General features: G+C 44.4%; 1 protein-coding gene across 1 annotated transcript; it reads left to right on the top strand.

Moving 5' to 3' along the window:
* The first annotated feature begins 1,902 nt into the window (after positions 1–1,902).
* On the top strand, positions 1,903–14,032 carry tfap2d (transcription factor AP-2 delta (activating enhancer binding protein 2 delta)). Its single transcript, XM_086100386.1, has 8 exons — positions 1,903–2,390; positions 2,931–3,446; positions 7,188–7,248; positions 10,198–10,363; positions 11,617–11,735; positions 11,857–11,998; positions 12,300–12,413; positions 12,867–14,032. The coding sequence occupies exons 1-8, from the start codon at positions 2,352–2,354 to the stop codon at positions 13,081–13,083; spliced, it is 1,374 nt and encodes a 457-aa protein (XP_085956512.1). The 5' UTR covers positions 1,903–2,351; the 3' UTR covers positions 13,084–14,032.
* The last annotated feature ends 1,138 nt before the right edge of the window (positions 14,033–15,170 follow it).

Raw genomic sequence — 15,170 nt, 5'->3', positions numbered from 1 at the left:
GACGCGGATCATTTCCGGTTTCCGTTTTTAAAGAGCGAGTCCGAGAAAATGAAGTACTAGAAAGCAAAGTGAAAGATCATACGTCATTATATCAGACAGGGCATCTTAAGAGCATCACCTTGCTGTATCGCTCGCTCTTTTGCCTGGCGTAGCCACCCCCCCCCCCCGCCCCCTCCCGCCACACTTCTCTGTCATTCATCCATCCCTTTCATCCTTCCATGCACCTGCACCCCCCAAGTCCTTCCCGTTAAGGTTTGCATATACCTGCCAGGATGCGACAACCGGCCTTCGTGGAGCCGAGGTTTGACGCTGACCCTGCAGGGGCACACAGGCACGCACACACACAAAAACAAAAGCGAATAGTTGATTTAAATATTCAAGGCCTTGGGGTACTTTTTTAGGGAGGCTATTGGAGGCCCGTTCTTCTTGAAAGGGTTGCTGATTCAGACGAAGTGCTTCAAAAAAAAAAAGAGAGAATAGGGTCCACTTCAGTGACGTAACAGGAAATATTACGTTACCAGAAGCACATTCTGACGAAAATGAGATCAAATACATATTTTTTTTTAATTTTGTTGATGTGAAATCATTAATATTCAATTGTTACTGTTTATCATTATGACAACGATGAGGACAGTGCGAGAGGCGTGCAGGCAGGAACAGATGGGAGGGTTAAATAGTTGCTTAATTAAAGTGCAGAGTCAATGGTGGCGTCTGGGCGTCAGCAGTCTGCACTTCTAATAATATCACACGAAGAGTGGCTTTGCTTACAGCTGACTGGCAATAAAAAAAAAAAACAAGACTGATTGGGGCTTATCTCCACTCTGCTCTGTGTCCATTCGTTGTGAATGGTAAAGAATGTGACAGTTGTAGTCAGACGGCGCATGTTCCTCCCCTCCCATCTCCTGCACATTTGCTTGTGCTCCTCTCCAGGCTGTGGCCGTGAGCTTTACCTTCTCCCGTTCACGTTTTGTATCGCTGTTTCTTCCTGGGCTGCCCAAGGGCAACGACTCGAGCTATAGGTGGTATTTGTACCGCTGAAACGGGCTGCAGATATCACACGGTGCACCGCTATCTCACATTGGCCTCTTTATTCGAGGAAGCCGACACTGTGTTCGGCTGATTTTCAACATCGTCATTGACGAGGTAAAAGTCAATGAAACGTATTCATAGAGAAGACGCTCGTCTGCGCTTCTCTATTATCATATCCTTGCAAGAGCAGCGCGCGCAGGTGAGTAAAATCACGAGGGTAGAACCAGAAAGAGGATTTATTGCAAATAAAGTTAAAAAAAAAAATTCCATAATAGGCAAGTCATTTTTTAACATTCGGATATAAAGCAATCCTATTTTTTAATCGAAATTTGGAGAAACATTAGCATTAGTCGTCTTTTCCACAATGACAAAAGCACAATGAGCATTCCATTTCCACAAAAATAAAAGTAAAACATCTCAGGAAAATCATCACCGACTCCAAAAGCACAGCCAGTTAAAAAATGGCATGACAATTAAAAATGCAACAGTCGAAGCAATGTTGGAAATGAAAACACTCGATCGCAGCTTTAAAAAAAATGCCAAAAGTGCATTTGCAATCATTTGCGTTCTCGAAAAATTGACGAACGTGCCTAAGGAACGTGCATAAAATGCAGTCCTATTGTTTGGAAATCCGTATTTAAATGAAAAGAAACCTCTAAATATATATTGCCAAACGTGCAAAAAAAATAAATGATCAGAAAAGCAGCTCCATATCAAATGATCCATCCAACCTCTCCACATAGACGAAAATATTTGATATCATGCTTGAAAGTAAACTTACATTTTTGGTCGAAAATCCGCACGCGTTTGTAAAAATAAAAGAAGGCTTAAAAGGTGGTACGATTAAAAGAAGAGGAAGAAGCAACAACACGGTGAAAGCGAGCAGAGGACCACGCACAAACAAGTCAAAAAGGGAAAAGTCCGCATTAAAAAAAAAACGGAGGAAAATGTTGAAAGCAGTTCTTGCTTCCTTATCAAGGCGCAGATACAATATTTATTCCTGGTCTCCTGGGATGCTTCACTACGTCTATTGTCCTCCCATTCCTGTGCTGATGCTTAATTTTCAAAACTTGGATATTACCAAGGGACCTACGACATCAGCCGAGAAATACCCTGCAAGTACAAAATCCGTGAGCCAGCCCCGTCCGTGCAGAGGGGAGACGCTCGCCTTGCACCAGCTTTTCCTGCCCTTATTACCCACACACGGCGCGTGAGGGGAGACTTTTCAATTGCTCGCACATTTGGGGGATTTTAACGCTTTTTCGCCGCCGTCGGAGAGGAGAGGGGAGGAAAGCAACGAGTACTTTGGAGAAAAAAACACAATGTCAGCGACCTTCCCGGGGCTTGTCCACGACGCAGAGGTAAACGCTTCATTCGTTCTTTACTCGCAAATGTGTGAAACTAAAGCGGAGGATTAAATAGCCCCAGAAGATAGTTCGATATTTAAATTCGTCAATTTGCAACGGGAAAGCCAAGCGATAAAGTTGTTTCAGGACGAGGTCAAAATGAGGAGTGGCGCCAGAAAATAGGTTGGATGTGGAGGATGGAGTGATTTGTGTATTTAGCCATTGTGAGCAACTGGGAACAGCATGAAATTAGAATATATAATGGATCAATATTAGCACGAGTTTTAAAACGCGGCGAGAAACTTGCACCAAAAAAAAAAAGAAGCAAAAAAAATAAATAAATGAAGGCTCCTTGCGGTAGCGGAGCGTTCGTTTCCCTCCCGGGCGTGTGGAAGAGGCATTTCCTTCTGGTGGAGCACGTGGGGTGGGGAACGCACTTCGAGAGTTGTGCTTTTTCGGGATGGTTTTTTTTTTTCTGCAAGCGAGTGTGAGGAGACGGCGGCTGATGCTAAATGACACGGTTCCCACAGCCCGCTCGGCTCTCTTCTCCCGCAGATACGTCACGACGGATCAAACAGCTACCGGCTCATGCAGCTCGGTTGCCTGGAGTCCGTGGCCAACTCGTCGGTCGCCTACTCCTCCTCCTCCCCGCTCACCTACCCGGCGCCGGCGGGCACGGAGTTCGCCTCTCCTTATTTCTCCGCCAACCACCAGTACACTCCCCTGCACCACCAGTCCTTCCACTATGAGTTCCAGCACTCGCACCCGGCCGTGGCCCCGGAGGCCTACGGGCTCAACTCGCTCCACTCGGGTCAGTACTACCAACAGATCCACCACGGGGAACCGGCAGACTTCATCAACCTGCACAACGCGCGCTCGGCGCTCAAGTCGTCGTGTCTGGACGAGCAGCAACGGCGAGAGCTGGGCTGCCTCGACGCTTACCGGCGACACGACTTGTCGCTCATGACGTCACACGGCTCCCAGGCCTACGGCGTCGGCATGCACCATCCGGACCAGAGACTGCTTCCTGCTGCCGGCCTGGGCCTTCCCACGGCCGCAGACGACCTGCAGGTACATGCTCGGCCTCCATATGTGACCCCCCCCCCCCCCTCTCCCAATTTGAAAAAATCGAATAGACTGCAACTAACGTGCTAGATAGTCAAGTGTTTCCCCAACGTTCATATAGAGCATATTTGACTGTAGAACCCCCCCCCCCCAAAAACGTAATGGCGACCCACCAAACACAAATGTAACAAAAATCAGATACACAGGTTAATTAGGTTCCTTCGGCCAACATAAGTGCATATAATTGTGGTGCCCGCCATTATACATAGGTGGCATGGATAGACGATCAATGGTATTTGCAGGAAATATTCTGATCGTCTTTTATGACACGCTGTTGGGAATTACAGGTAGCAAAGAGAAGTTCAGTCGTATTGTCTTGTGCAGACCACGGTTGCCAAATCTATGGTACAGTATACCTACAGTATATGGTCAAATGCAGCTATTTCATATCTTTATTTAGATCTCACATGATCGTTGAGGTCAAGCCCTCTTTTACAGCCATGTGTCAAGAGGACATATGGCAATGGGAAAAAAAACAGCAGCAAAACATGGAGGCTATTATACTGTACAGTTGGTTGGTGTTTGAAACTCATTCCCTGTACTCCCTTTTCACGATAGAGTTTTATGGGCACTCAAATGAATAACGCATTTAAAACTCGGGCACGGGCGCAATGGCTCTCCCAAGTAAATATTGAACAAAATAAATGCATTTCTACAAAATGATCTTGTTTTAAGATGTATATTCATTCTCATCCAATCAAAAACATAATCAAGCATAATTCAGTGCATACGAGTCGAATATATAGCCCCTGCAAGTACAGTATTGTCGAATAAAATCACATCTAATCTTGTACAGTCAAGAGTAGCCAAATGTAATCTAGTGGAATTGAGTGTGGAGGAGTCTAATTAGTGTAATTTAGTATAGTAGCCTAGCCTAGCATGGAACAATATAGCATAGTTTAGTGCTGTAGCGTGTACTTTAGTATGACATTGTGCAGTCTAGTATAGTACATATCCTAGTATATGTAGTCTAGTATAAATTAGTCCAATCTAGCATAAATTACAGGAAAATAAAGTATGATCGGATTGGTTTAATATGGACAAATATTGTGTAGTTCACACTCGTAAAGTAGTTTGGTTTTCCCATAATGTAGTATCAAGTGTACACATATACAGTACAGGGATCAAAGACAATGTAATCTGTCTGGTACTGCAATCATTCCAAACCTCTAGTCAAGAATAACCTCTCTGTAGCCTGGAATAGTCTAGCTGTGTAGGCCACGTAGAGCATAGGGAAGGGGTCAAGTTAAGACCGGCGTAGTTCCGAGTCTATCAATAGTGCATAAAATGTTCTCATGTAGTCTATTGAGTAGTCCATATCGAGGATAGTCAACTATTACGCAGCCTGGAATACATAGACAATTGTAGAGTAGAGTAGTCTATCGTCAATATTTAACATAGTCGAGTACAGTCCAGTCTAGTACGGTTCACCCCCCCACGCCCACGCCCCCTCCCCATCCTAGCCCTGTGCCCCACTGGCCTACTATTGGCACCAGCCCCCACCTCCACTGCAACCATAATTCCCCAAATATGAGTGGGAAGGAGGGCGCCAGATGTCTGCCAGTCTGCCGACTGTGCCGGGCCCTTCGGTTCTTTGCAAGCCAGTGAGCAAGTCTGTAGAGGAAAGGCAATAATGCTGCATATCATCTCGAGATCATTTGCTTGCCAGCAAATGAGGAGGGGAAGCCGAACCGAACGTGACCGTACAACAAGTAAATGTCAAGTCTGCACGGGGCCGCGCCTTTGAGAGCCAGGCGTCTGTTTTTTCCCAAAGGTTAATTGACTGGCAGTCTATACAATCCTCGTCAAATCCGCCCTTTATTTTACCACGCGCACACGTGACACAGACTTTACATAATTCTTTTGGATGTAAAGTAGTAGTCGAGATGAAAATTGTGTGTGCGTGTGAGTGAGTGAGTGCTCGCGAGGGTGTGTGTGTGTGTCCGGCTAGCTGTTGAGGCAAAGAAAGGCTGCTAGTTTCTCTATTCTGCGGTCAAGGGCGGATTAAGGGATCGAGGTTGAGGACACAATACCCTGCTCGAGCACCATAAAGCACCGTAGTTTATCCAATTACGGGCTTAACGTCAATCAACTTTGTTACTTATGCAGCAACATCTGATCGGATTTCAACAAGCTTCGAGTTAAACACCTCGCCAAATAATGTCGGCCGTGTTAAGTGTGTTCACCAATTTCGGAATTTGAATTCCAGAATGTATTTTCAATTTTATTTTTAACTAAAGATGGAAATATCATTGAGTCTTCGTTGGGTTGTTATTTAAATGTGATATGTTCCCATCAGAATTTATGGGAATTTTTCTCTCTGTTTGTGTGTGTATACTGTATATCTATATCTAGATAGAGAGATAATTCTGACGGTGACCAAAATATGTATCTTATATTTTTACATTTGCAGCAGCATTTAAAAATATTTCGGATTGGGTACGACATGTTTTTGTGACATATTTCGGTATCTTTTCAAATTGCTCCCCGTTTTTCTTCCTTTGTTGAAAACCAAAAGCTTATATTGACTGAGATGGCATAAAACCAGCGCCGTTTTACTTCTCCATCGGGTGGGGGGAAAAATAAAAAATAAAGAAGAAAGCAAGCAAAGGTTCCGTGAACCGGAGCTGGCACAAGGCGTGAACGGAACAGATGCGCCTATGGTTCCGTCGGGCCCACTGTCATCTTTTGAGCGCCTTAAAGAGATTTTCATGCTGAACAAAAGCAACTGCCACACCTTTCCCCCGCCACAAAGCTAATTCATGCAAGACCTCTGCGTTTTGTATATTGATTTTATAATCACTTTAGCCTCGCAACGGAAGAAAAAGAAACAGAAGCAGGAGCTGGTTATATGTATAGCCTTCGTACACCCTTCCAAAAGACGAACGACAACAAGCTCGCTTTTCCCCACTTTATTATAATCGGTGGAGGCGCAGGCCTTGAGGCTCGCACAGGGGGGGGATTAAGTGTTTCGGAATAAAAAGAGCGTGTTCTTCTTTCTCGATGACACCGTTGATAGTGCTGATCTGGACTAAAATGGCGGCGCTCACGCATGCACGCGTCAACCGGCAAAGCTACAACAGGTTGGAGATGCAGATATATTTTTTTTAATTCATAATATCCTATTTATTGTAATTATATAAAGCTAAAATCACCTCACTGATTACAGTGCGCCAATGAGCACACAGGTCTACTTTACAATACATGATGGAGGATGCCCATTTGTATAGCCGGTGCTAATTTAAACGGCAAGTCATTTAATAGCCAACTTTAATTGGGATAATATTCGGATGCAATTAGTCTGAAATTAGAATTTTCTCTCATTCGCTGTAATGTGTAATTGCATTTCTGCACTGATTGTCTTCGATTTCTAGTGCCCAACAGTGGAGCTAATTTTTGACTCTGTCCCCTTGCCCTAAAGATGAAAAAAAAAACTCCAGCAACATATTATGCTACAGTTAAAAGCTTTATGACAAATGGTAAATAGTGAAATTATAGATGCATCAAAATGGACGGCAAAACGTACGAAAAAATATTTTTCATGGCATTGTGTGGCTTTGGCGCATGTGTTGTTGGTAAAGTGTGCACGCACGCAGTCCACCTGTTGTCCCCGAGCATGGCAACAACAAAGCGGGCAAAAGTGATTTTGAGCATCTCGCTCGTGCTAATGAGCGCCTGTCTCCACAGGGCTCCGTGGAAGCGCAGTGTGGGCTCGTGCTCAACGGCCAAGGGGGCGTCATCCGCAGAGGTAAACCCCACTTCCACTTCTCTGTTCTGTTGTGTTGCATTGTTGTCTACCCCGGGCCGCGAACATTCACGTTCTGACACGACAAGACTAAACAAGAGAGCAGCCAGACAAACACGCCGGAACACCCCGTTCGCGTGCTGTCAGCGTGTTGCACACATCACTTGTAACCGCGCGGTTACACGCTGCTTCCCATTTCCGGTTTTGAAATCACTTACTCCACACCTTCTTGCCCTATGAGCCCCTTTATGTCATGTGTGGATCGTGTATTTATCTATGCCGCCAATGTGCAGAGCAGAATATAGATTTTGTGATGTCATTTACGACAATTTTAAAATACCAATGCTTTGTAGATTAAAAAAAAAAGTCACATCACTCGCTATATAAAACCTGCATTATGACCTAATGAGACCCAATACAAAACAGTTATATTTTCAAGGACAGTTATGTTCTTTTTCCTGTTGACAAAATTAAACGTCTTCATTTAAAAATGTTTATTATAGCGGTTGCGTGATTCCATAATAAAAATATGATTATTCAGCTTGACCCTCCTGGAAATGATTTATATACTGCTCTCGTATTGCATCGAATCCGATTTGAAGTTGAAACTAATCAATGCATCAGATGGGTTTATGTTGGTTGTTGTTTTTTTAATCCGAAGCAAATGCACAATTTTATTTGGGTTGCATACGATTGAGTTGTTTGTAATTATACAGATGTGATGTTTTCCACTGAATCGAATTTATCACAGAAAAGTTCATTTTGTCTGCACGTGTTCTTGGGAAGACGAGGGGGGTTAAACAGTCCAGTGGTTTGGTTTCCTTTTTAAAAGGAAAAAGCAGTGTGTGTGCGCGCGTGTGTCTGCCAGGGAGAGAGTCAGACCGTTGTGCTTTTCCAAACGGAGAGGAAAGCTGAGTGTCTCCAGTTTAATTTTTCATCAGGCCTTCTTATGTGTTGGGGCTTTTCTTTCGGATTGACGCGGGAATCCCTCCGCTATCACATTCGGTTAATGGTGCGCAGTATTTGGCCCTGAGCTCAGCCGCCGCAACCATCACAACCAATAATCTTTGCTTTGGCTCGCACTCCTGTATCGATAGCTTCTCTCGCCTCGGGCGCACGCTTTGATATGCTAATGAGGAGCGGGGCCCCGGATTCAGCCGAGATCATATTAATGTTGTTCTTTCTGACTGCGGCTTTGCAGGCATGAATATTCACATAACTCGCCCCCCCCCACCCCCTTCACGCCTTCAGAAGAAAACCAGTCAAGAAAGGCGCCCGCTTTTCTGAAAAGTCGTCTGCGCTTTTAATCACCCTGCGAGCGCCACTTCCGGTTCCGAGTATGACGTCACAGGGCGCACGCTCTCACTTCGCGCGCTGTCAAGCAAGTCGCGCCGGCTTGTTAGAAGCTGTAAACATTGTTGTTAAACTATGAGAAGAATGACATTTGGCCCGTGTTCTTTTTCTTTAATTTTCGGCAAACTGGTTTTAAAACAGGCGCTTGATTCCGCGTGTGATCCCGCCCGCCGCTCGCGCCGCAGCCCGAGGCTACTCTCCGTTGCTTAAATACCGTTATCGCCTCTGGGCCCGCACGCTCCGCTCGCTGCACTAGCAGCAATAGCTCGTTTCGATTGCCCTTGGCAACATAAAATACAAACTACTTTGTATCAAAACATTTTTAGGGGGATTAATACGATGTGAACCCGAGGCTTTCAGAGGCGCGCGCACCTGTCAGGGTGCGTGAATCTGACAGACAGGTCACGTATTGGTAAAGAGGAATCGGACAAGCCGCTGTCCAGGTGCTGAAATAAAGGACCGCTGTGTTTTGAAAAACCTCAGCTGCCTTCCTGCGGCAAGGAAAGTAACGCGGTCTGGTGCATTTGTGCTGATGGTGAATAATACATTTTCAGAGATAACATGTAGGTTAGAAAGCCTTAGTTGGTGGCCAAATGTGTCCATGCAGCCCCCCCCCCCCCCCCAAAAAAAAGACTGGCTTGGGCATCTTCGCCTGCAGCCTTGTTCCGTTTGGCCTAAATGGCATCTTTTCCTCCGTTTCCATCACATCACGGCCTGATAACAAAAGCGACACACCCCACTGTTGGATTTGATAATGAGGCAGATGAATAATAAAATAATAGAATATAGCCCACAGTAGATCAGACAGCGACCTTGCGTTTCAGCTGCTTGGCACGTTTAAGTGAAAGTTTATTAATAATGGGGCCTCCTCAGCTCGAGCAGTCAATATTTTCCAGGAGGAAAGCAATGAGACTCATTCAGATGCAGTTAATAATGCGTAAGAGCCTTCGCGAGAATGATTTATTCACGCTTTTGCAGGCACAACTCGGTGGTGGCTGGAAGGTGATAAAATGAGGCTTTTGTTTGGATTAAAGCAGACGGCTGCGACGTACAAATATTAGCTTCAAGCTCAACCACATCATGCAATGAAAACGCCAGAGCCTTTATTTACATGATGAGAAGTGGGTGAGAGACTGCATGGATGAGAAAAGGGAAGATATTCGCTACGCGCCGAGAACAATCCTTTTCTCTCACCAACAATTAAATAGCAAATTCATCGAGTCTTATGTTGCATGCATTTTTGATGCAACTGTTCATTTGAATATTACATGCAGCACTTAGTGTACTGTATGTTATTCGATGTGTCACAATTAAACCAAATACCTTTTTTTTTCTCTAAACAGACTGAAGCAATATTTTACTTTTCAACTGTTGTAATGAATTGCATGATTACCTTTCAGATACGTAACTGCGAATAATTAGCCCATTTACCAAGAAAAGCACCTTTATAATTACCACTTTCTTCTCCTGCATTGTTTTTGATGAGCAGTGAAACTAAATCACTTCTGCTTCCTGTCACAGTCCTAAAAAAAAAAAAAAAAAAAAAAAAAGGTTTTGTGGTATTTTTGCTCTAACAAATTGTCTTGCTTTTCCGTGCAGGGGGAACTTGTGTGGTGAATCCGACAGATCTATTCTGCTCAGTACCAGGTCGACTGTCACTACTCAGCTCCACCTCCAAGTACAAAGTCACCATCGCAGAGGTGAAACGAAGACTGTCACCACCGGAATGCCTCAACGCCTCTCTTCTGGGTGGAATACTGCGCAGGTTCGTATTAAAACAAAACAAAACAAAAAAAGACAAATGTGACAGCCGTATGACTTTTCGGGGGGACTCGACACATCACTTATAGGTACACTTGCACTGAAGCTCATGAGAATGAGACAATAATAATAAATACATGTCAGTAAGACTCAATGAAGTTTGACACCACCATCAATCAAAAATGAACGCCGACGACCTCTGGTTTCTGCTCTTACTAATACACCGGTTGTTGAAAACAGGATCGGGTATATAGTTTGCCACAACCAAAGTATGGCGCAGGCTAAAGTTTCTGACTACACATTTCCTGGACATACATCTCCTTTCCAGACACGTACGCCGCTGACCCATTGCACTTCAATCATGTTGAGTTTTAGCAGCCGTAGTAATTGCGGGAGATTGCGGAGCACTTTCTAAATGTTAATCCATCTGATGAACAATGAAGAGGGCTACACGAGTCTTTGTAGAGCTCAGATAAAAGAGAGGATATGCCGTTGGAGCTGCGTCCGCAAAGACTATTGGTGAGTCGGAGCCAAAGCATGCAAGGATTAGACGAACCAGAGGGTCGGCTGTATTATTGATAAGGTAGAGAGACGGGCAAAGATGGAGAGCGGTCAAATAAGGTAACTCAGAGATCAGAGACAAAAACTACGACAACAATCATAAACATTCAGTCTGCAGAAAGTAAAACTACTCGTGTAAAAGATTTTACACTGCTCCTTGACATGATCATTGGACATGCGTTTTGCTTACATGTGTCATTATGTAAGACAAAACTGTGTTTGACAAAATCCAGTTCAAAGCCCACCGATCCCTCCCTCAAACGCTTATCAAGCTCTCGTCTTAACGTAAGCGAAATGAAAAGTCAGCAATGTATATTGTCACATTTCCACGCGGGACATGATCATAAAAATGACACGGATCGAAAATAGTATAAATTCAACCAAAGAAGAAATGCGCAGACTCAAATCCGAGAAACTCAAGGGGAATTACAACCTGAAAGCGCATTAAATATGCAAATGTGCTTGATTAAAGAAGTGATGGTTCTCTGCGAGCTGACACGTATTTAATTTATTCGGGCTTTCATTTACTGGAAGGGTGTTGTCATCATAATAAAATGAAATCTTGTCTATATCTCGCTTTGTGTGGACTGGACTCTTTCCAGCACAGGCAAATTGTATTTTGGAACAATTCCCAAGAAACAGGAGAGCCAAATATTTTGAAAATATGTGACGCGAGATTTGCCGACTGTTCCGCAGAGCCAAGTCAAAGAACGGCGGGCGATGTCTACGGGAGAAATTAGACCGCCTCGGCCTCAACCTGCCGGCGGGTCGGAGGAAAGCTGCCAATGTCACACTGCTCACCTCCCTGGTAGAGGGTGAGTTACTTTTCATGTTTTCAATTTAGAATACCGTTTTTTTGTTTGTTTGTTTTGTTTCCATCCTTCCCCTTTTTTTGGTCCGCATCCCTCTCAACGGTCTGTGATGTGTTGTATGCAGGGGAAGCGCTCCACCTGGCAAGAGACTTTGGCTACACCTGTGAGACAGAATTTCCCAGCAAGGCGGTGGGCGAACATTTAGCCCGACAGCACAATGAGTCCAAAGAAAACAGCGCACGAAAGAAAATGGTTTTGGCCACAAAGTGAGAAGACACACACATGACATACAAAAACAACTCCTTGAACTGCTTCAACATACAAACACTGTTTCTGCTGTCAAGTTGCTCCACGTCATTTTTACTCGGTATCAGATCAGAAAGGAAGACTGTGGTCATGAACATCACTCCCGTTGATCTTATTTCAAAGTCAAGATTTTGGAGAGTTGTGTCCAAGCCATCCTTGTTAATAACCGCCCCCCCCCCCGATCCCCCCGCCCCAATAAAACCATAAGAGTAGCATCTTTGCGAATAGCGATCCTGAATTAATTCCTTTTCTTTGTGTTAGGCAAATCTGTAAGGAGTTCCAGGACTTGTTGAGTCAGGATCGTTCTCCTTTGGGCTCTTCCAGACCGACACCCATCCTGGATCTGGACATCCAGAGACACCTGACACATTTCAGGTAACCTTGGCGCAAAATTTAAATTCAAGCATCAACAGAGCAAACTACTCTTGTGCTTGTTTGGTCTCCACAGAGCCACTTGGCATTTCCAAATGTGGCAGCGCTGCAATTTGTTACAGGGGAAGAGTAGTGGGGTGGGGGATGGGGGGGGGGGGCACCAGTGGTCTCTTAGCAGAAAGGTCATGTATGGTGTTAGCCTCCAGAGAAAGTTTTAGCAAAGTCCAACTAACTACATAGCGATGCCAGCAAGGGACATAGCACAACTGAACTCAAATGTTAGCACAGCATTCAGCTGTTTGAAGATGCTTAACCAATCCCTTGCGAGGATTTAAAAAAAAAAACTTTCATGTAATTTAATACATTTCTTGTCCTGGGAGTGCCAAGCCTCCAAAACCGAAGGCCGTTACTTTTGAACCATTCTTACGCTTGGCTTTGTCTTCTTCTTCCCAACAGTCTAATCACACACGGTTTTGGTACACCGGCTGTTTGCGCCGCTCTCAGCACTTTCCAAACAGTCCTGAGTGAGATGCTCAACTACCTGGACAAAAACTCGAGCGGCAAAACGAGCGCCACAGCCGACCAACTCATTAACAGCGGCTCGGAAAAGTCGCAGCTCCGCAAAGCAGCTGAGCCCCAGAGCAAAGACGGGAAAACTGAAAAGACTGAGTAGTCCCACCCGCCTGCTCCCCCGTGCCTTGGAGCTGTGTGTGTGTGTGTGTGTTTATTCTAGTTATGTATTTATTTGCTGATATTTTCATTTTTGGAATTAGGATGCACATGGACATTCTAACATCAGTAAGCCATGGTAGGCAGGGTTGGTAATTGCACAATGCACACACACACACACACAAACACACACATACACACACACACAAAGACAAGAAAGGATTTGAGGCCATTTGAATGTGCTACAACAATATCAAACCGCAAGAATTTACTTTCAACGGGTTCATCTCACACAGGGGTCAGCAACCTTTTTGAAACCGAGAGCTGCTTAGCGGGTACTGATGATTGAGAAAGGGCTACCAGTCTGATACACACTTCTGAAAGAAAAAATGTGCTCATCTCGCTTACCTTATCTATAGTATGTGAACACACTGGTCAATGTCAGGCGCGGTGCACTGCACGGCAACCGTCCTCATTTTACCGCAAATGAGGGATGCTATTCCGATTGGTCAGGACGAAGCTACTTTCACACCACAGCGGCGCAAAATACACAATCAGTGCCACGCCAACTAATGTGTTTACCATGTGAACGGATGAGAATGGTCGACTGTTTTTACACGCGAGCCTGATATGATGCGACGGTCTGTTCTCATGAGAATTGAGTGGGGTTTTATGAACTGAACATTTAAATTACACGTAATTCGGCACGCTACATGACATGATTTGGTTGAGAATCTTTGAAATGATGGCAACATCTGAGGTTTTATAAAGTGTGTCCTTTGCGCAGCGTGTCTGCAATGTTTGTGGATTTATGCTTGTCATCGTTTCAAGAGTTTTACTTGGCGAGTTTCAGAACGCAAATTCTTACTGAATTCTTGTGAGAACACATTGGAACAACCTGAGCTCGAGGCTACGCTGTGACGTGCGTTTGTGTGTGAATATATATGTTTTATGGGTGGGGTTTTTGAGGGAGGGGGGGGGGGGGGGTTTGTAAAGTGTGAGATGGGTCCAAGTCAGCCATTTTGTAACAGTGATTTACAACAATTACTATTTCCTGTGCATGTCCATGTCTATCTTTGTACACTCTCCGAAAAACGCAGGTTTAGCCAACGCAAGCTCTCCGACTCGCCCATGAACATTTGTAAAGATATACAGTATATAAATATTTAAATTACTTTTCTTGTAGGACTTCGACGATATATATGTTCAACTTCCATTTGAAAAATGCTGGTGTTCAATAAATACAAGTTACGATGTGTTCTATTATTTACTTGGGCCTCGGTGTGTGGTACTTGCAAACAGACGCTCGCGCACACATTCGCAACCGCAGTCGATGTATAAATTAACTGTCAGAGTTCAAAGGGAACACGTTTCACTCATTCATGCTAGTTTACAATGCCGACATTAACTTTCTTCTCCGTGACGCGAGGTGAGGCGCCGCCATGTTCAAAAAGCCACTTTTGTTTGCATGCGCGCTCATGTTTGTTTTCAGGCTGAGTGACTTTTGTCAACTTAACTGCTTCAATACATTTCAAGACAACAAAGTGATGACACAGAGAGCAGAGCAGCTGACTGCTGGCATCTCCACCCCACCTCTGTAGATTGTGTTTACTTGTTAATATTCCCGTCATTTAAAAAGGAGGTCACGCTCACGACGTGGCATTAAAATACAAACATCAGTCACATTCGCAGAGACACCCGCGCCAGTTTGTCACATTCACTCAATCTCGCCAAGTTTTGGGTGGGTTGGAGATCTATCGGTGAAGACGGTGATACGTGAAGGAAAGGTGCGCCATGGGTGTACAATTGGCATACAGCAACAGGTTGGCTGCTATTGTTGGATTGCACATTGCGACCGATATGACAGGAAGGATTACGCAGAAAACAGCAACTGACTTTTCAATACTTCAAGGACAATTTTAGGAAAATGGCATGTGTCATGGAACATTTGCCAGAGTAAAGGGTGCTGCAAACAAACACACACACGCCTATATATAGGTGTAAGTGCGTTTGCACAACGCACTTACAAGTCTGATTGTATGATTGTATTATTGTTTACTTAAACGCACTTATTAGCGTTTTAAAGTTACT

Source organism: Hippocampus guttulatus, chromosome 20 (assembly GCF_054856545.1).
Source record: "Hippocampus guttulatus isolate MCC_2025c chromosome 20, RoL_Hgut_1.0, whole genome shotgun sequence".
Classification (NCBI taxonomy): domain Eukaryota; kingdom Metazoa; phylum Chordata; class Actinopteri; order Syngnathiformes; family Syngnathidae; genus Hippocampus; species Hippocampus guttulatus.
Note: the sequence above shows the minus strand (reverse complement) of the source record. Positions and strands in the feature narration are given on the sequence as shown.

Excerpts from the sequence above, each read along its gene's own strand:
- tfap2d (XM_086100386.1), top strand. The coding sequence starts at position 2,352 with ATGTCAGCGACCTTCCCGGGGCTTGTCCACGACGCAGAG. Across the intron at positions 2,391-2,930 it reads GGCTTGTCCACGACGCAGAG|ATACGTCACGACGGATCAAA; the intron begins GTAAACGCTTCA and ends CTTCTCCCGCAG. Across the intron at positions 10,364-11,616 it reads CTGGGTGGAATACTGCGCAG|AGCCAAGTCAAAGAACGGCG; the intron begins GTTCGTATTAAA and ends ACTGTTCCGCAG.